This window comes from Eriocheir sinensis, chromosome 24 (assembly GCF_024679095.1).
Source record: "Eriocheir sinensis breed Jianghai 21 chromosome 24, ASM2467909v1, whole genome shotgun sequence".
Classification (NCBI taxonomy): domain Eukaryota; kingdom Metazoa; phylum Arthropoda; class Malacostraca; order Decapoda; family Varunidae; genus Eriocheir; species Eriocheir sinensis.
Window position 1 is genome coordinate 10,178,759 of NC_066532.1, and position 22,078 is coordinate 10,200,836.

The 22,078-nt window shown below is 46.5% G+C and overlaps 1 protein-coding gene across 1 annotated transcript in view; it reads right to left on the reverse strand.

The window, feature by feature from the left end:
- LOC127003109 (relaxin receptor 2-like) overlaps positions 1-22,078 on the reverse strand; it is a 179,145-nt gene that overhangs the window by 71,854 nt on the left and 85,213 nt on the right. The window contains exons 3-5 of the mRNA XM_050869523.1: positions 5,681-5,761; positions 4,603-4,714; positions 4,399-4,467 (exon numbers count right to left, since the gene is read on the reverse strand). Of these exons, the coding sequence (XP_050725480.1) occupies positions 4,399-4,467; positions 4,603-4,714; positions 5,681-5,761 (262 nt within the window). The remainder of the gene's footprint in view (positions 1-4,398; positions 4,468-4,602; positions 4,715-5,680; positions 5,762-22,078) is intronic.

The window sequence follows — 22,078 nt, forward strand, 5'->3', positions numbered from 1 at the left end:
CATAGCCGCAGTGGAGACCTTCCTCAATCCCACCATTCCCGCCAACTTTGGGCATATTCAAGGGTACTCTAGATGGCACCGTTGAGACCGAACCCACGGTACCTTCGGAGGCATCGCAGTCTGCTTCCGCGACGGTCTTGCTGTGGAGGCCCTCGATGTCGACATGGAACGTCACCTCGAAATGGCATTCTTCAGGCTATGGACAAGACAACGCGACTCCATCCTGCTCTGTGTATGCTACCGGCCACAGTTGCAGGGGAGCGACCCCATCCACTTCCTCCACACAAATCTCGACACCCTTCTGCTCCAGCATTCCTGCAAACATCTCATTGTGGTGGGAGACATGAATCAGTATTTGGCGGCAAGGCAGTTCGAAGACCTTCTGACCATGTACGGCCTCACGAACCACGTTGATTTCCCTACACATATCTCCGGCTCCTCCCTGGACCCAGTCATTACAGACCTGCCAGAGGAAGTGATTACCTGTCATCCCCTAGGTATGGTTGGCTCCTCTGACCACTCTGCTGTGCTCACCACCATCAAGACCTCAACAGAACACGACGAGGCCACCGCCCGTGTTAACTGGTCGTGGTCTCGGGGAGATTGGGACAGCCTGAAGGCAAATATGGACTCCATCGTGTAGACGGAAATCCTCCACGGAGACGTCAACACTCAAGTGGAGAACTTAACAAGCCTTCTTCTGTCTCTGCAACAAGAATATGTGCCCAGCCAGTCATACAGATCAAAACCAAATGATCAGCCATGGTTCGGCTATCAGTGCAGGATAGCTGCAGACACCAAGAGTAAGGCTTGGCCGGTTACGAGTCCCATCCTTCTCACCATAATAAAACCTTACACAGAGAAGCTTACAAGAACATGAGCCGGGTGCAAAAACAGGCTATACAACGCTGGAAGGAAGTAATTAAAACCAAGCTCAGCGGTCAGTCTGTGGGTAGCAAGGAGTGGTGGAATGGAGTGAAACAACAACAAGGCCTCTCAGCTGACAACGCCATCCCACCCCTCGTCAGGCCAGATGACTATGCGCGACAAAGACAAGGCGGTGCTACTGGCAGCCCACTTTTCTTCCAAAATGTCAGTACCGGACCCCCTTCGCGCCCCCCCGAAGCTGCCATCCCTCACCAGGGCCTCTCCGGAGAGTCTCACTGTCACCACAGAGGAGGTAAAAAATCTGCTGCTGCAAACAGACCCCCAGATAGCCCTAGGGCCTGACATCAGCCCTCACCTGCTAAGAAGATGCGCAGGCCAGATCACCCTACCACTTACCACCATCTTCAATCATTTCTACCTCCAAGTGGCCCACAGTTTGGAAGAAAGCAAGAGTGGTGGCCATACACAAGGAAAACGGCAAACAGGACCCAAAGAACTACCGCCCAGTATCCCTCTTCTCCACTGTTGGGAAAATCTTGGAGTCCTTTATAACAACCAAGCTCACGGCCTTCCTCGATGTCCACCATCTCCTCAACTCCAAGCAATTCGGCTTCATGCAGGGAAGATCTGCTGCAGATCTGCTGCTCCTTCACTCTGCCTCATGGAACCACTCGCTGGACAGGGGACTTGACACCTTCGTCGTGGCTCTTGACATAGTTAGAGCCTTCGACAGGGTTTGGCACCGAGGCCTCATCGCCAAGCTGAAGAGCCTAGGTGTGCGAGGCGCCCTCCTGCAACTCATTGGGAACTACCTCCATGACAGGGCATTACAGGTGGTGATTAACGGCCACACCTCAAGCCAGCACCCCATCAATGCAAGCGTGCCCCACTGCAGCGTACTCGGGCCTCTACTGTAGAATGTTTATTTCAATGACATTATCCAGCTCATCCCAGAGGCCCAGGCGTAAGCTGACGACTGTACCCTTGCATTCACCAGCGACAGACAGGACTGGCAAGGCACAGTTTGTCTTATTAACATGGCACTCGACAAAATTGTCGCCTGGAGCGGCTGGTGGCAAGTCACCCTGGCTCCTGACAAAACCCAAGCAATGATTATATCCCGCAGGCGAGATATCAACAATCTAGCCAGGCCGAGGATACAACTGGAGGGGAAAACGTTACCCCTTCAAGACTCCATCTCCATTATCGGAGTGGAGTTTGACGTGGGACTCTCCTTCACTAACCATGCTAAGAAAATAACAAAAAATGCATCATGGAAACTCAGCTGTGTACGGCGCATCTCCCATCTACTTGACGCCAAGGGGGCTGAGGTGCTCTACAAGGCACAAGTACGTCCCCTCATGGAGTACTGCCCCCTCGCCTGGTCCTCCTGCCCCCCATCCTATCTTGCAACGCTGGATCGTGTCCAGGCCAGAGCCCAGCGTCTGATACAGCGCACAGGTCCTCAGCACGCGTGTGGCTCCCTGCAACCTCTCCAGGAGCCCAGGGATGTGGCAGGCCTGTGTGTAATGTTCAAGGCACACAACCTAAACACACCCCACCTGGCAGCTCTCAAGCTCCCAGCGCCCCACACACTCCAACCGAGCAGCACCCCACAGGCAGGAACAAGTGGCTGTACCCTTCTCTAGGTTTAAATAAAAGAGAGAGAGAGAGAGAGAGAGAGAGAGAGAGAGAGAGAGAGAGAGAGAGAGAGAGAGAGAGAGAGAGAGAGAGAGAGAGAGAGAATGACAGAGAATTACATAGATAACCAGACCACACAGGCCCTAAGGCCCAAACTAGGTGGTCTGTCCTAAACCTAGGTGACAGTTGTTACACGGCCACCATGGCGTTGAAACTGACCTAGTGAACATTTAGATGGAGGAGATAGCGGTCAAGATTATTCTTAAACGATGCAATCGAGTTACACTGCACCACTGATGGTGGATAATCTGTTCCAATCTCGAACGACAGCATTAGTGAAGAATAATTTTGTGCAATCTGAATGAACTTGTCTACATTTGAGTTTAGCGAGATTGTTTCTCGTTCGCGTCGAATCATCCATCACAAACAGCTTGGTCGGAACCATGTTGGTAAAACCGTTAACTAATTTAAAGCACTCGATCAGTTTTACTCTGAGGCGGCGTTTTTCACGAGAAAACAGGTTTAGATGTAACAGCCTTTTCTCGTAGGGTTTGTTTCGTAATGAAGAAATCATCTTGGTTGCTCTACGCTGAACACCTTCTAATTTAGCAATGTCTTTCGCATGGTGGGGAGACCAAAACTGCACGGGATACTCCAAATGAGGTCTGACGAAACTATTATACAAAGGTAGTATAACATCTTTATTCTTGAATGAAAAAAAATATCTTAATCAAACCGATCATCCTGTTTTTTTTTTTTTTAACGGACTCGTTGCACTGCTGGGAAAAACTTGAGGTTAGACGAGACTGTGACGCCAATATCTTTGATCGACTGAACGCCTTTAACTTTAACGCCGCACATTTCATAGTCCTTCTTTGTATTTCTAGATCCAACCTGCAGAATCTGGCACTTGTTTATATTAAAAGGCATTTCACATTTTACTGACCAATCTGATATTTTACGCAAATCTTCTTGTAGGCTCCGCCTGTCACATTCGCAAATTTACTAATGAAATTATTGAGACCAAGGTCAATGTCGTTGATGTAAATGACGAACAGAACGATTCCCAGGACAGAGCGTTGGGGGACACCACTAGTGAGTGGCATCCACTCAGAGGTCACTCCATATATTACAACTCTTTGCTTTCTATTGCTTAGCCAGTGCTTGATCCATTCGTGAAGCTTACCCCCGATACCTATTTCCTTGATTTTATGAAGCAACTTGTAGTGTGGGACTTTATCAAACGCCTTCTGGAAGTCCAAATAAATAATATCAAGTGATTTAGAAACATCATAGACCGCAAAAAGCTCGTTATAGAACGTTAATAGATTCGACAAACAAGATCTGTTGTTACGGAAACCATGTTGCTAGTCCAGGATTAGCGAATTACACTCAAGGTAGTTAACTACTTTATCGAGAGAGAGAGAGAGAGAGAGAGAGAGAGAGAGAGAGAGAGAGAGAGAGAGAGAGAGAGAGAGAGAGAGAGAGAGAGAGAGAGAGAGAGAGAGAGAGATGCTAAAAACATTTATTTTTAACTTTTTGCATCTCCCTGAGGCATCGATGCACACGACTTTCTAGTCCAGTTCAGTCATAAGTTGTCACACTCTTGATGCAAGGCTTTTCCCAGTACCCCCCACCCCCCTTTTTTTTCCTCGTAAATTCTGGTGAAGCATTCCTTCGTATTTTCTCCTTCCTCTGATTTGCATGCTTTCAAAGGGCTGGCTGGCATCGCTTCCCTTCTCTTGACTAAACTGATCCTTTATTTATATGCTCTGTTTCTGTTGGAGCAGTGTTTTCTGGCATTTTCCTCTTTGTATTTTCCCCTCAGATCTCCTCCTTTAATGAAAACCAAATGGTTGTGCTACTTACATCTGGGTGAGGCGACGGTAGGGCTGCAAGGCGTCAGCGGTGAGGACGATGCTGTTGTTCCCCAGAAGTCTGCCGGCGAGGAAAACGTGAGAGGACAGGTGAAGAGACTGGCGAGGAAACGGCTGGAAGGTTACATGTTCTCTCCACCTTCTATTCCCCCCAACACACACACACACACACACACACACACACACATACACGTACAGGCTGGTCGTGCCGCGGTCCAGGTCGTCCGGCACGGCTGCGAGGTGGGCGCCGCGACACACCAGTTGAGTCCCGAAGCGACAGTAACAGGTGCGCGGGAAGGCCGTCAGGTCTGGCGGGGGGGAAGGAGTAGAGGGAAGTGAGGGGGGGGGGGCGCTGTCTGGGGGAGGGAGGGGCGGTGAGAGGGAAAATTCGTGTTAATGGGAGTGTGTGAGCAGAGAGGGAGTGGTGCGAGGAAAACTCGTGTAAGGGGGTCATGGGAGGGGAAGGGAGAGGGAGGAGGAGTGTGGTTAAAAGGGCAGAGAGGGTGCTGTAGGTGGGAGAAGAAACATGATGAGAGATAGAGGAAAAGGAAGGGAGAGAAAAGAGAAAGATTATGACGGATGGGTTGTGGGATGGGGAGTGAGAGAGGGAGTTAGGGTATTGCATGAGAGGACGAGAGAGGGAAAGGCATAAACCTGATAATTATGAGGCGATTGTGAGAGTACCCCCAAGAAAAGCGAGAGAGAGAGAGAGAGAGAGAGAGAGAGAGAGAGAGAGAGAGAGAGAGAGAGAGAGAGAGAGAGAGAGAGAGAGAGAGAGATTATAATCATAGAAGTGAATATTCTGCATTAGGTAGCCAAAAAGAGTGTGCCAGCAGGTAACAGTGATAATAATGATTGCGAAAATAAGGGTGTTCCTATCTGTTCTTCTGTTGGAGTCCTCATCTTTTCCCTGATGGTGTTTTGATGTTGATGTTCCCTTGTTAGTGTTCCAATCTGTTTCCCTGCTGGTGTTCCCATCTGTTACCCTGTTGGTGCTCCCTTGTTAGTGACCCCATCTGTTCCCTCTTTCGTGTTCCCATCTGTTCTCCTGTTGGTATTATCATATGTTCCCTGTTGGTATTCACCTGCTGGTGTTCCCTTCTATTTTCCTGTTGGTGTTCCCATCTGCTCCCCTGTTTGTGTATGTCCCTTTCTTTACGTACAGACACGGCTGTGAAATAAGATAGCACTTGATATTTCCCCATTCAAATGCTCGCACAGGTAACAAACAGCTACTACAGGTAATGAATGGGCAGCAGGTGATGAATACTCACTGCACCGCGCATGGTGTTCAGGGGGATGAATCTCCTTATCCAGGATCTCCTTCACGAGTGTCCCGTCAGCCTCGTCAGGCACTGTGGGGGAGGCAGGTGTGTTCATTACCGGTGTGGAGGAATGAGGGGGAGAGGGGGGTGGACGGAATACTGAGAGAGAGAGAGAGAGAGAGAGAGAGAGAGAGAGAGAGAGAGAGAGAGAGAGAGTAAAAAAATCAGGATTCGCTTACTGTCAATACATGCAAAATGTAATGAAATAAACGACGAAAAGGGTTCAGAAAAATAAACCCATAAAAATGTTTCCCTTAATACTTAACGGATCCGCCCAAGTCCATCCAGTCCACAAAGTTATATACATATATAACTCTGTGATCCAGACCCATCTCAGTCTGGAGTCAGAGGAAAGAAGGAAAACATCTCGCCGAACGCTTCTGTCATCTCCTGGGATTCCATTTAACATTAAAGCAGCGAAGGGAGATTGCGAGCAGGAGAAGGAGGGAGAACGGACACTTTGGGGGAAACCACACGAGATACTTGAGACTCCCACGATCTACATCCTTTAGACGGTTGGCGGCGGTCATTTTTAATCTTAGCAAAACACTCAACACATCCTCTCTACCTGCCGAAGATAAATTGACATCTGATGGTGGAGGAAGTTGTGAAGTGACTGAGATGGTGGTTGTGATCGATATAGTTGGTAGCGGTCGGTGATAGTGGTGGCACTTTGGGTGGTGGTGGAGGTAGCAATGATGGTAGTTGTGTTACTGGTCATAGTGGTGATGATGGTGGAGTTAGTAGTGGTGGGGATGGTGGAGGTAATGGCAGTAATGGAAGTGGTGATACTGGTAATTGTGGAGGTGATGATGATGATGGTGGTGATATAAGTGGTGGTAGTGACGATAGTTATGATGATGGTACCCGAGAAGGAGAAAGCAGTGGTGATAGAGGAAAGGAGATGATGGAAACTCGGATATACGTAGGTGGTGGGAGGGATGAAGGTGGTGGGGATAATGATAGAAAAGGATTTTTCTCTCTCTCTCTCTCTCTCTCTCTCTCTCTCTCTCTCTCTCTCTCTCTCTCTCTCTCTCTCTCTCTCTGTAATTTTTCATGTGCACAAATTATTTATTTTCCTCTTCTTTCCTTATTTTTATATATCACAGTAAACGCCCGTGACCAGTCACTCGTGATCAGACATTGCTCCTCCTCCTCCTCCTCCTCCTCCTCCTCCCCCTCTTCCTGACGTAGGAAGCTAAAAATAATGGTCCGAGCAAAATTATGATATCGTCATTTTGTTATTCCAAGGCAAAGTGACGCATTTCAAGGAAGAGAGAGAGAGGAAAATCCAAGAAACATGAAGGTAATTACTGAGGCAATTATTGAGGTTGAATAAATATCTGAACCATTTATATTTTCCTTCCATTTCTGACGACACGCGAGGCGATGTGTGTTTCTTTTGACTTTTCCACACTTATTTATATTTCTTACAACAAAGGAAACGGCTCAAAGGCTAAACAGAAAGAGTTGCAAATGAGCGCTATGCACTCTTCCGGCAGGAAGAGTACACGAGATATTTTATTAAAGGAGAGTCAGATTAGTTTGGAGAAGTGTTTTGATACCAGCCTCATGAAAGCGTTCAAGTCGTACAAAGGAGGAATTACAACCGAAGGAAGGCTGAACTTAGTTTGGCAGCGAAAGTCATAAAAGACTGAATTACTGGTTCGCTCCTGCATTAGGAATTTGGACAACATAGTGATGGACTAGTGTAGAAAATGATCAGCGAGGTCGTGGGGGTGGTGCAATGCATTTATTTAGACAGTTCTAAGAAGTTAGCATGGAAGGATTGACGGAAAACCCAACAGGAACTCAAGCTGCGTCGTAATTTAAGAGGTAAAAACAGTAATATTAGCATGAGGGGAGAGCCTTTGACAGTTCACAAGAGATGTGTAGGCTGAGCCCCCCTTCCCGCCCCTACACACACGAAATGTATACTTTATACAGGTCTGTAAAGACCTTTGTATATAGTTATTATTTATAGTTATAAATGATAGGAATGATTAAATAATAATTACTAGAGATGTGCATAAAACCCACGGTGGAGTTGGTGGCTGAGTGGTCGGCGTGCAGGCGCGGTATGCAGGAGGACCCGGGTTCGCGTTCCACCCGCCGCCACAAGCTGGGATTTTTCAGTCACTGTCGAGTGACCTAATTACCCACATGCTGTCCTGAAAACCGTCATATCAACGCGGCCTCTAAATTCTCTCTATATACAGAGGATCAAATATGAGTTCCGGGGGACAGCATGAGCCAAGCAGGATGTGGCCACAATAAACACTTGCCTGCGACGTAACAGACTGAGACGGACCATCAGGCCACACCAAGAAAGCATACCGACACCATAACGTAAAAAAAAAAAAAAAAAAAATTGGTCGTCAGCCCCAAAAACATGCACGTACAGACCGCGTGAAGCTGTGAATAATACTCGTCATTAAAAAGAAACTAAATAATAAAGACAATAAACAAGGGTGAGAAAATAAAAAAAAAGTGGGAGGAGGATGATGAGAGGAAAGAGTGGAGATAAAATACTATAAATTAGGTCCTGAGAAGGGGAAAAAGTATTTACACGTGGATCTCTCTCTCTCTCTCTCTCTCTCTCTCTCTCTCTCTCTCTCTCTCTCTCTCTCTCTCTCTCTCTCTCTCTCTCACATTCACACCCGACCTCTGCTGAGAGAAGGTCGTGACCTCACCCCGCTGCGCCCCACAACATCGCTTGCCCTGTGTTTTCGTCGTGCTCTTGGGCGTTTGTGTGTTCTCGCTTGTGGACCTTGTGTGTTGCCTGTAATTTCCCGACACGTGTTTGGTGTGTGTTCGCTTGTGGTTTCTGCCTGTGGTTGCCTCTGTGATTTGTGTTTCCGGTGTTTTTGCGTGTGATCTGGCTGTTTCCGGGTGTTCTGCGTGGGTTTCAGAGTGATTCAAGTGTGTTGTGTTTCCGGTGTTTTTGCGTGTGATTTGGCTGTTTCCGGGTGTTCTGCGTGGGTTTCAGAGTGATTCAAGTGTGTTGTGTCTCCGGTGTTTTTACGTGTGATCTGGCTGTTTCCGGGTGTTCTGCGTGGGTTTCAGAGTGATTCAAGTGTGTTGTGTTTCCGGTGTTTTTGCGTGTGATCTGGCTGTTTCCGGGTGTTCTGCGTGGGTTTCAGAGTGATTCAAGTGTGTTGTGTTTCCGGTGTTTTTGCGTGTGATCTGGCTGTTTCCGGGTGTTCTGCGTGGGTTTCAGAGTGATTCAAGTGTGTTGTGTTTCCGGTGTTTTTGCGTGTGATCTGGCTGTTTCCGGGTGTTCTGCGTGGGTTTCAGAGTGATTCAAGTGTGTTGTGTTTCCGGTGTGTTTGCGTGTGATCTGGCTGTTTCGGTGTTCTGCGTGGGTTTCAGAGTGATTCAAGTGTGTTGTGTTTCCGGTGTTTTGCGTGTGATCTGGCTGTTTCCGGGTGTTCTACGTGGGTTTCAGAGTGATTCAAGTGTGTTGTGTTTCGGTGTTTTGCGTGTGATCTGGCTGTTTTCGTGTGTTCTGCGTGGGTTTCAGATTGATTCAAGTGTGTTGTTTTTCCGGTGTTTTGCGTGTGATCTGGCTGTTTCCGGTGTGCTGCGGGGGTTTCAGCGTGATTCAAGTGTGTTGTGTTTCCGGTGGTTTTGCGTGTGATTTGGCTGCTTCTAAGTGTACTGCGTGGGTTTCAGAGCGTTTTGAGTGTGCTGTTTTGTTTCCGGTGTTTTTGCGTGTGATTTGGCTGTTTTCGAGTGTTCTGCGTTTCGAGTGTGTTGTGTTTCCAGTGTTTTTACGTGTGATTTGGATGTTTATAGTGCTCTGCGTGGGTTTCAGAGTGTTTTGAGTGTGCTGTTGTACTTCCGGTGTTTTTGCGATTGACTAGAGGGTGTTTAGTCGTGCTTGTGCTTGGGTTTCTGAGTGTTTCGTGTGTCCCGAGTGTGACTTTGTGTTCCCGAGTGTCTCACGCGTGATTTGGGTGTGTCGACAACCCACCCTTTGAATTCCCTGAGGATTCAATCTGCTCCTCCTCCCTCCCCCCTCTTTAAAGCCCCTAGACGAATAACACCTCCTACACCCCTGTCCCTCAACTCACCTAAGCCCCCCCCCACCTCGCTCACCGCACATCCCGTTTGCTCCTCCTCATCCCCTAGAGGATTAGCCCTTCCTACTCCTCTCTCACCTCCACATATTTCTAAGCCCTCCCTCACTCACCTTACCTCACTTCCTATTTACCCATCCCTTCACCCACCTTACCTCGCCTCTTTCTTAACCTTTCTTGTTCTCACACACCTCACTTACCTCACATCCCTTCCTACTCCTCCTCTCTCCCACTTACCTCCTTTCCCAAACTCCCTCTCACTCATCTCACCTATTTCCTAACCCTCCTTGATCTCACACACCTCACTCACCGCCTCCCTTTCCCCCTCTTTACTCACCTCACATCCCTTCCTACTCCTCCTCTCTCCCACCTCACCTATTTCCTAACCCTCCTTGATCTCACACACCTCACTCACCGCCTCTCTTTCCCCCTCTTTACTCACCTTACATCTCTTCCTACTCCTCTCTCCCCTCACCTATTTCCTAACCCTCCTTGATCTCACCTCACTCACCGCCTCCCTTTCCCCTCTTTACTCACCTCACATCCTTCCTACTCCTCCTCTCTCCCACCTCACCTATTTCCTAACCCTCCTTGATCTCACACACCTCTCTTTCCCCCTCTTTACTCACATCACATCCCTTCCTCCTCCTCTCTCTCACTTTTCCTCCATTACTAAACTACCTTTCCTAATCCCCTTCACTCTGTGTTTTTATCTCTTTCATTTCAGCTAAGATGGCGCCTAAGAAGTGCAGTACTTGTAACGGTAGCTTCTCAGCTCACTTTTTTACAGGGCGTTCTGCTGTTTGTCGACTGTGTCTCTCCAGGCAGCATCTCGAGACAAGACTGCAGGAGCAGGAAGAGAAGATGGAAGAAGGCCAGAATAAAATAATAGAGCTTTCTCTCACCAGGCAGCATCTCGAGACAAGACTGCAGGAGCAAGAAGAGACAGTCAGCGCGCGACCTTCCTCAGTCAGCGCGCGACCTTCCTTGGGTTCACACGTGACTTTGCCCCGCTGCTGTGTGGTGCCAACTCGCTCTTTCCTCTGTTTTCCTCTGCTTTCGCGGTGTGAGGCGTTCTGTGCTTCTGTGTAACTGCTGCTGTACTGGAGGACTACATAACCAGGAGGATTACCCTGCCTTCTACTACAGACCGCTAAGTGTTCTGATTTAGTATTTACTTAGTTAGATAGTGATCCACAGTTACTCCTAGGACAAGTGTATTAAGCTTCCCACATCTACACTAAATTCAACATTCTTTCACGCCAACCCAGTGCTACACGGTTTTATATTGCTTTTGTGTTTTTTATATTGCTTTTGTGTTTTCTTCTCCTATTATTAGGATACTTTACTGTGCTGTGATAATAGGACTACGTGAATCAGGCGCGCCAAGCTACGTTAATTTCTAAGTCCACACAAAAACACTAGATAATCCACTTTCCGCGCAAACCTAGTGAACACAGTTATTATCTTCTTTACATAAGTGATTTCTCAGTATATTAATATTGGCCTATGTTTTGTCTTGGTGGGTAGAAATAACCGCGCCTTTTTACCAGAGACACACCCTTTTCCCCGGGGAATTGACCTGACTGCGACCTCACAGCAGCTGTGGTTTGTTTTCCTAGATACACATTTTTGACCTGACGACCTCACCGCAGCTGTTGGTTTGTTTTCCTAGATACACATTTTTGACCTGACGACCTCACAGCAGCTGTTGGTTTGTTTTCCTAGATACATTTTGACCTGACGACCTCACCGCAGCTGCGTACTTGCTTTGTTATCGTCTTAACGCGCCTAATTGTTTCCGTCTTGCCTCGCCCATATCTTCACCATGACGTCCCTCAAGCGTTGTTCTGGGTGTGGCCTTCTATGGCCAAGCAGTACTTTCTTTCCAAGGACGTTTGTAGGTTCTGCGTTAAGACTCAGAAGGATGATCAGAGGATCATAGAGTTAGAGAATAGGTTTGACTCTCGCCGCCCAGGTACACTTACTGGTTAGTGCAGCAGCAACAAGCCCCTCCTCCTCCTCCCTTCCTCTTCCTCTTCTTCCTCGTCCTCCTCCCCATCCTCTTCCTCTACTTCCTCGACCACCTCCCCTCTAGTATTGTCTTCAACCACAGCAGCCCTCCCATCCTCCTCCTCCTCCTCCTCGACCATCTCCGATCTCCTGCTTCCCACCCTCCTTCTCCTCTTCTTCCTCCTCTTCCTCCTCCTCCTCCTCCTCCTCCTCCACCTCCTCCTCCTTCCTCCTCCCCCCCTCTCCCCTCTCCCGCCCACCCTCCTCCTCCTCCTCTCCCTCTTCCTCCTCCTTGTCCTCCGCCTCTTCGCTCATCCCCTCCCACACCTGTCCTTCACCTTCCCCTTCCCCTCTTCCTCCTCCCTCTCCTCGTCCTTCACTCCCTCCCGCACCTCAATCTCCCTTTCACCTACTCCTCCTTCCTCCTCCTCCTCCTCCTCCTCCTCCTCCTCCTCCTCCTCCTCTCCCTCCTCCCTCAAATTCCCTCGCCTTCCTCTTCCGTCCCTCCCTCTCCCCTCTTCCTCCTCCTCCTCCTCTCCCTCTTTCTCCTCCTTGTCCTCCGCCTCGTCCCTCCCTCCAACACCTGTCCTTACCTTCCCTTTCCCCTCTTCCTCCTCCCTCTCCTCGTCCATTCCTCCCTCCACCACCTCACCCTCCCTTTCTCCTTCTTCCTCCTCCTCCTCCTCCCCCTCTCCACCTTCCACCTCTTCCACAATTTCTCCTCGTTCTTCACAGCAGGTCCCTCCCTCCTTCCCGCTCTCCCTCCCCCTTCACCCACCCCTCCTGGCCCCCTTCCGACCGTCGGGTTCTTGTTGTTGGTGATAGTCAGGTTCGTTATGTTGACAGGTATTTTGCTCCAAGGATAAGAACAGGACGAGGTGTGTTTCCCAGGGGCAGGGTGGGCCATATATCAGACAGGATTGAGGCGTGTATGGCAAGCGAGGATCGAACCCCATTGTCTTTCTCAGCTGTGGCGGAAACGACGTTTCTCGTGTGCCAAGCGAGGACCTTCTCAGGCGTTTTAGAGAATTGTTAGGCAGGATACGTGACGCTGGTGGGTCACCAGTAGTGTGGCGTCCTGCCAAGGAGGGCGTTGGCGATGGATGGCTGTCCAGGGCGATAGCATTGAACAGCAGACTTGATGAGCACTGCGAGCGCAATGGGTGGCTGTTCGTCGACAATTGGGACCTCTTCTTTGGCAACGACGCCCTCTACGCCCGTGACGGGATACACTTGACGTTCAAGGGTGTTGAGGCTCTCTCAGACTCCCTTGAGCGAGCACTTGGTACCCTGAGGATTTTTAGTGTAGGCGAGGGGAGGAGTAATGGGAGCAATGGGAGGGACATCTAGCTCATAATATAACCAGGCAGCTTAGAAGTAATTCTAGAGGAGTAACAGAGGACGGGCTAAGAATCTTCTATACTAACAGCAGCAGCCTCAGAAACAAGATAGACTTAATAAGGTGATAAGCTTGTTCAGAAAAATTTGACATAATAGCGATCACTGAGACATTGATATAATTTGCAAATAGAAAAATTAGGTCAGAATTTGAAATAACGGGTAATCAGATGTTTCACAAAGACAGAAGGGCAGAAAGGGAGGTGGAGTTGCGCTATATGTTAAAGACTCACTTAAATGTTTAGTTAACAACTCAGTCAAAACTAACATGGATTCAGAATCAGTTTGGGTGGACGTTTACAAAGGGAAAGAAAAACTAACTCTAGGAGTTATATACAGGCCACCCAACCTTAACAGGCAGGACACGAGTATATTACTACAGGAGATTGGAAGTGCTAGTATTAGTAGAAATGTCTGCTTAAAGGTGGAATATAATTATAGGAATATAGACTGGGAAGATCTAGTGGGTGACCTGGAAGCCGAGGACTTTCTTGAAGTTATACAAGATAATTTCCTTAAGCAGGTAGTTACTGAGCCTACCAGAGGAGATAACATATTAGACTTAGTCCTAACCAATAATGGGAACTTGCTACGTGAGTTGGAGGTGGGCGGAGAGTTAGGAAATAGTGATCACAGAACGGTTCGTTTTAGGTTAGACTGGGCGGTAACCCGTGATCCAAACCCAGTGTTAGTGCCAGATTTTAGAAGAGCAAACTACGAGGGGCTTCGAAGATATCTTGAAGGGGTAAACTGGGATAATTTAGGGATTCATGAGGGCCAGAACTGCGGATTGGAGAGCCAGGAGAACCAGGTAGAAATGTCTTACAATAATTTAGTTAGAGTAATAGTAGAGGGGCAAGAACAGCATATACCACAGCGAACACTTAGAAAGGAAAAAATGATCCTAAGTGGATGACTCGTGGACTAAAACATGAGATTGGGTTAAAGAAGGAATTTATCAGAAAATAAAGAATGGGAAACACATCTCAGGGCCGGTACTTAGAACTATCTAGATTAGTTAAGAAAAACACCAGGATAGCAAAAAAGAACTATGAGATCAAAGTAGCAAATGAGGCGAAAAGTAACCCTAAGGGCTTCTTTCAGATGTATAGAACAAAAACACGGAGAAAATTGGACCGCTGAAATCAAACACAGGGGAGCTAGTAGAAAATTACGAAAATATGAGCACATTGTTGAACGACTACTTCCTGTCAGTATTCACACAGGAGGATCGAACGACTATACCGGAAAGAGTTCAGGTGTACGAGGGCGGGGATGGCGATAAATTGAGGGATATAATCATTACCAGGCAAGTAGTTCAGGATGAGATAGATAAGCTTAAGAAGAACAAGTCGCCAGGTCCTGACGGGATATTTCCGAGGGTATTAAAGGAGCTAGGTGATATAATCAGTGACCCACTAACCGACATCTTTAAGATGTCGGTAAATACTGGCTATGTGCCGAGCCTATGGAAAGTAGCTAATGTGACGCCGATTTTTAAAAAGGGGGACAGGTCAGTTGCTTCAAACTATCGCCCAATTAGCTTAACATCGGTTATAGGGAAGATGCTGGAGTCCATAATAGCCAGGAACATTCAGGAGCATTTAGAGAAACATAGCAATTCACGACTCGCAGCATGGGTTCACAAAAGGTAGGTCATGCCTCACCAATCTCTTGTCCTTCTACAATAAAGTATTTGAGGCGGTTGACAGAGATGAAAATTATGATGTAATCTATCTTGATTTTAGTAAAGCGTTTGACAAAGTTCCTCACCAACGACTGTTGCTTTAATTGCAGGCTCACGGAGTAGAGGGTAAAGTTTTGAACTGGGTCAAGGCGTGGCTTAGCAATAGGAAGCAAAGAGTGCAAATCAATGGTAAAAGATCTGACTGGGGATGTGTTACGAGTGGGGTCCCACAAGGTTCGGTATTAGGTCCACTTTTGTTTATTATTTATATCAATGACTTAGACACAGGAATTAGTAGTGATGTTAGTAAATTTGCAGATGATACCAAGATCGGTAGAGTAATTGAGTCGGATCAGGACGCTAGTATTCTCCAAGGTGACCTCAACAGATTATATGACTGGTGATAAATGGCAGATGGAGTTCAATGTAGGGAAGTGCAGTATTCTGAGTGTAGGTAGGAACAACCTCACATAACTATTGCTTAAATGACACTCTCATAAGTAGGTCTGGGTGAGAGGGATTTAGGGTCTTAGTGAGCTCTGATCTCCGTCCAAGGGCACAATGCATTCAAGCTAGAAATCGAGCTAATAGGGTACTGGGATTTATTTCAAGGAGCGTAAGCAACAGAAGCCCCGAAGTCTTCCTCAAACTATATTTAGCATTAGTTAGACCTCATCTTGACTATGCGGTTCAGTTCTGGTCACCCTACTATAGAATGGATATCAAAATGTTAGAATCGGTGCAGAGGAGGATGACTAAGATGATTCAGGGGTTGAGAAACTTGCCATACGAGGAAAGACTCAAACAGTTAAACTTGCATTCTCTAGAAAGGCGAGGGTGCGTGGAGACATGATCGAGGTTTATAAATGGATGAAGGGCTTTAATAAGGGAGACATTCATAAGGTTTTGTTGGTAAGAGAACCGGGTAGGACACGAAGTAACGGGTTTAAACTGGATAAATTCAGATTCAACAGGGACATAGGCAAAAATTGGTTTACTAATAGGGTGGTGGATGAGTGGAATAGGCTTAGTCATGTGGTGAGTGCCAATACAATTGTCACATTCAAAATAGACTAGATAAATTCATGGACAGCGATATTAGGTGGGGTTAGATACACGGGAGGGGTGGGTCAAGTCCTCCTCGTACAGGCCTACCGGCCTCTTGCAGACTCCTGCGTTCTTATGTTCTTATGTTCTTAAGATGGAAGCAGGTCAGAATAAAATAATAGAGCTTTCTCGCACTGTTGCCTCCTTGCAGGAATTCATCCAGGCTAACGTTGCTGTGGTGCCAAACCCTTCTCCAACCGCCCCCTTGCCCTCAGCGGTACCGTCGACACCAGCGGACAACACCACGCAACGGGAGGATGCTAGTGGCACCGCCCATGATGGCTTCACCGTCGTGAATGGAGGAGCCAAACCAGCCAGACAAGCGATTTATCCTGTTCATTGCTTCAACAGGTTTGCCATTCTGGAGGAGGAGGACGAGCAGGAGAGCACCTTCCTGGTGGGTGACTCCATGATTCGCCAGCAGGTCGTTGAGTTCTGCGGCAGAGTTCCTCGTCGAAGACGGAACTATTGCTATCCTGGTGCTGGGATCGACGACATAACTGCTGCTCTTGAGGAGATCTCCCCCCAGGCTACTAATGATTCACTGTTTGTTATTCACACAGGTACGAACGACGTCACCACGACCCGGTCTGAGGAACTCCTGGAGAAGTACCGTAGGCTCATCCAGCAGTATAAGACTAAATCCCCTAACATTTTGATTTCAGGAGTTCTACCACGGACTTGGGCGGAGAGCGACTTGTTCAGTAAGGCCTTCCGCCTAAACAACCGCTTACAGACACTTTGGAGGGAGCTTGCCGTGGAGTTCCTAAACGCATGGGACAATTTCTATGGACAAAATGAGCTCTTCCAGGGACGGATTGCACCTTTCTCCCATCAGGGCAGCCAGACTCGGAAGGCTCCTCAACGAAGCAGTGCGTGTCATCCGAGCAAAAACGAGTCACGGCCACGTCCTCCACCCCACCCGTGTAAATAGACGCCGTGCATCGCAACAAACCCGTAACCGTGATCCCGCAAGTACCACCACCTCTATTACTAAGCCTCTAGATAACTTAAAAATCCTTAGTTTCAATGCGCGTAGCCTAAGAAATAAATTTGATGAACTGAGATGTCTTGCTTCAACAGAAAATTTTGACATAATTGCTATAACCGAAACATTTATCGACACCACAAATATTGATTTAAGTTCCGAATACAACATAGATGGCTACAGACTCTTCAACAAAGATCGTGTAAACCGTAGAGGCGGTGGCGTCGCCCTTTATGTCAAAAGCTATTTGCAACCCACTGACAAAACACCGGGAAACAGTAACGTTGAACATTTGTGCGTGCGAGTAAACATTGCAAAAGTCAACTTAAATATATCTGTCACCTACAGACCTCCCGGGCAATCACTCGATGACGACCTTGAAATGTACAGCGTCTTAAGGCAGTCACTTAATAACAGCGACTCACTGATATTAGGAGACTTTAACCTCACCCATATCGACTGGGCGACACTGTCAGGTACAGAAGGCGAGTCACATAGAATGATCGAATTTCTAGAAGAAAATTATCTAAGCCAAATGGTTTCTGAGCCAACTCGACAAAATAATATACTCGACCTTGTTATAACAACCCAAGATAACCTAATCAATAGTGTCACGGTAGGAGAACACCTCGGTTCTTGCGATCATAAATTAGTGCGCGTCGACATTAAAGCTCAATCATCAGTGACTGAAAATAAAGTAAAGGTGCCCAATTTCAAAAGAGCTAACTTCGTAGAAATCCGACAAAAACTAACAGAAATACAACTATCAGATGACGGCAACGTAGAGGAAGCCTGGCTAAGCCTTAAAAATCACTTACTCACTCAGCAGAACACATTCGTCCCCTTGTGCGAGAAGCGAATTAACACTAATAAAAGCCCACCGTGGTTTAATAGCGAAATTAAACAATCAGTCAATGAGAGAAAATTGTTTTACAGGTTAAAGAAAGAACAAAGCACGCCCGAAAACATTAGACTTTATAATGATGCCAGGCGACGAGTAAAAGACTAGTAGGTCAGGCAAAGCGTAGATACGAAGAAAATATTGCAGCCAACTGTAAAAATAATCCGAAATCTTTCTTCAGTTACATAAACAACAGAAAGGCGATCAAAAGTGGTATTGGACCTTTAACAAACAGCGACGGTGCACTAGTGACTGACAGCCAACACATTGCAAACCTCTTAAACAATTACTTTTCCTCGGTGTTTAATACTAACAGTCTTCCTCTCGCTACCACCAACACCAGTACTATTGTAAATCTCGAGCATGCATTGCCTAATTTTGAAATAACAACCGATGAAGTCCTTAAAGCTCTCCATTCACTTAAAACAAATAAAAGTCCTGGACCTGACAAAGTATATCCAACTCTGCTGAAAGAAACAAAGAGCGAAATACTCTCCTCCCTCACAACCGTATTCAATATGTCCTTGCGACAAGGCATCGTCCCTTCAGATTGGAAAAAGGCTAACGTGACACCGATTTTCAAGAAAGGAGACAAAAAAGTACCAGGTAATTACAGGCCCATTAGTCTAACTTCGGTTGTAGGTAAGCTTCTTGAGGGCATAATTAGAGACAAAATTGTGAATTACCTTGAAAGCCACTCATTGATTGGGGACTCACAACATGGCTTCCGAAACAAAAGATCCTGCCTATCAAACCTATTAACCTCTTATAACGACCTCTTCACTGTTTATGACGTAACAAAATCACTGGACGTAGTCTATCTTGATTTCCAGAAAGCGTTTGATAAAGTCCCGCATCATAAATTACTTTACAAATTAAAGCAAATAGGTATTGACGGTCAAGTAAACCAATGGATCGCGAATTGGTTGAGCAACAGACAACAAAGAGTAGTGATTGACGGATTTAACTCAGAGTGGGCGCCTGTCACTAGTGGCGTCCCTCAGGGCTCGGTCCTTGGCCCAGTGCTCTTCATTATTTACATCAACGACGTGGATGTTGGACTCAATAACCGCATTAGTAAATTTGCAGACGACACAAAGATTGGCAACTCGGTTCTCACTGACGAAGACAGGCAAAGCCTCCAAGAGGATTTGCACAAAATTTCAGCTTGGTCGGATAGATGGGAGATGCCCTTTAACGTAGACAAGTGCCAGGTTCTTCAAGTTGGAACGAGGAATAAGAAGTTCGAATACGAAATGCGCGGCGTTAAACTCAAAAGCGTTCAATGCGTTAAAGACTTGGGGGTCAAAATCGCGTCAAACCTCAAATTCTCACAGCAATGCATCGATGCAGCAAATAAAGCGAACAGAATGATGGGCTTCATTAAAAGAAACTTTGTATTCAAGAATAAAGATGTAATACTCCCGCTCTACAACAGTTTAGTCAGACCCCACTTGGAATATGCGGTACAGTTTTGGTCTCCCCACAATGCAAAGGATATTGCTAAATTAGAAGGTGTTCAGCGTCGGGCAACGAAAATGATCCCTTCCTTGCGCAACAAATCCTACGAAGAAAGGCTTTCTACCCTTAACATGTTCTCTCTTGAGAAACGTCGCCTCCGAGGAAAACTGATCGAATGTTTTAAAATACTTAATGGTTTCACGAATGTAGACAGATCAACATTGTTTATGATCGATGACACTTTGCGCACGAGGAACAATGGCGTAAAACTCAGATGTAGACAAGTAAATTCAGACTGCACCAAATTTTTCTTCACCAACGTTGTAGTGCGAGAATGGAATAAGCTTCCACCGTCAGTGGTCCAGTGTAACACGATTGACTCCTTCAAAAATAAGCTCGACAGTCACTTCCTTCAACTTAATATCAACTAGAGTAGAAATGCAACGTTTTGGAGTCTTCTGATTAATGTAAAATCACTTAGGTTTAAGGACAGACCACCAAGTCTGGACCATGGGGTCTGTGTGGTCTGATTTTCTATGTAAATCTATGTAAATCTCTCTCTCTCTCTCTCTCTCTCTCTCTCTCTCTTACAGGCTCACGGAGTAGAGGGTAAAGTTTTGAACTGGGTCAAGGCGTGGCTTAGCAATAGGAAGCAAAGAGTGCAAATCAATGGTAAAAGATCTGACTGGGGATGTGTTATGAGTGGGGTCCCACAAGGTTCGGTATTAGGTCCACTTTTGTTTATTATTTATATCAATGACTTAGACACAGGAATTAGTAGTGATGTTAGTAAATTTGCAGATGATACCAAGATCGGTAGAGTAATTGAGTCGGATCAGGACGCTAGTATTCTCCAAGGTGAACTCAACAGATTATATGACTGGGCGGATAAATGGCAGATGGAGTTCAATGTAGGGAAGTGCAGTATTCTGAGTGTAGGTAGGAACAACCCCTCACATAACTATTGCTTAAATGACACTCATAAGTAGGTCTGGGTGCGAGAGGGATTTAGGGGTCTTATTGAGCTCTGATCTCCGTCCAAGGGCACAATGCATTCAAGCTAGAAATCGAGCTAATAGGGTACTGGGATTTATTTCAAGGAGCGTAAGCAACAGAAGCCCCGAAGTCTTCCTCAAACTATATTTAGCATTAGTTAGACCTCATCTTGACTATGCGGTTCAGTTCTGGTCACCCTACTATAGAATGGATATCAAAATGTTAGAATAGGTGCAGAGGAGGATGACTAAGATGATTCAGGGGTTGAGAAACTTGCCATACGAGGAAAGACTCAAACAGTTAAACTTGCATTCTCTAGAAAGGCGAAGGGTGCGTGGAGACATGATCGAGGTTTATAAATGGATGAAGGGCTTTAATAAGGGAGACATTCACAAGGTTTTGTTGGTAAGAGAACCGGGTAGGACACGAAGTAACGGGTTTAAACTGGATAAATTCAGATTCAACAGGGACATAGGCAAAAATTGGTTTACTAACAGGGTGGTGGATTAGTGGAATAGGCTTAGTCATGTGGTGAGTGCCAATACAATTGTCACATTCAAAAATAGACTAGATAAATTCATGGACAGCGATATTAGGTGGGGTTAGATACACGGGAGCTTAGGGTCAAAGGAGCTGCCTCGTACAGGCCTACCGGCCTCTTGCAGACTCCTGCGTTCTTATGTTCTTATGTTCTCTCTCTCTCTCTTCTCTGCCCCATGTAACGTTTCCTTTCCCCTCCGTCCACTCTTAAAACCGACGAGAGAGAGAGAGAGAGAGAGAGAGAGAGAGAGAGAGAGAGAGAGAGAGAGAGAGAGAGAGAGAGAGAGAGAGAGAGAGAGAGAGAGAGAGCATACGAGGTGAAGTAAATAATGCAATGTCTCGGATGAGACCATGGAGGTAGAATTGGTGGAATCGACACGGCCCGCTAATCCCATTCATTGAGGTGAACCCGACGAACTGTCAAATTTACGGGATGCCCGACCCAGTTGAGAACTCACGGCCACTACCTCCAGACCCCGTCTCATCCATTATGATAGTGGATTTTTTTTTATTACCGTTCATTTATTGATGCGGTATACATTTCATAAATACCTTTTATTTTTCGTAAAACTTAAAGGATAGACATAACAACTTGAAAACCTCCCCTCCCTATAAACAGGACTTAGATACAGATTTATCTGAATTAAAAATGAGTCTACAAAAAAATCAATCCATACAGCGGCGGAAATCAAGGCCTCGTAGGCCTCTCGTAAGCCTTGCGGAAAACTAGGTGGGCGAGCTTGGCCGAGCCCTTTAAGAGGGAGCCTGACCTGACAACACCTGACACCTGGCCGTAAAAATGACAGCTCGGGCGGATTCACTTAATTGGGCTGATGCCGACTCCACCAATTCTACCTCCATGGATGAGACACACGAGAGTTCTGGAAAACAGGAAGAAAACGGAGCCATGGCGGCGGTTGTTCTAGTAAACCATTTCTTGCCGGCGCATGCTCTTCTTTCCCGCTACTTGTAGGTTATTAGTTTAACACTGTCGCTTTCCCTGCAGTTTTTTCTTTTTCTCCACGTTTTTATTTCTCTCGCCTTTCATTTTTATAATTGTTTGTCTCTATGCTGATTTCATATAATTGTTGTGTTAAGGATCTTTTTAATCAATAATATAGGTTCGTTCATGATTCTCTCTCTCTCTCTCTCTCTCTCTCTCTCTCTCTCTCTC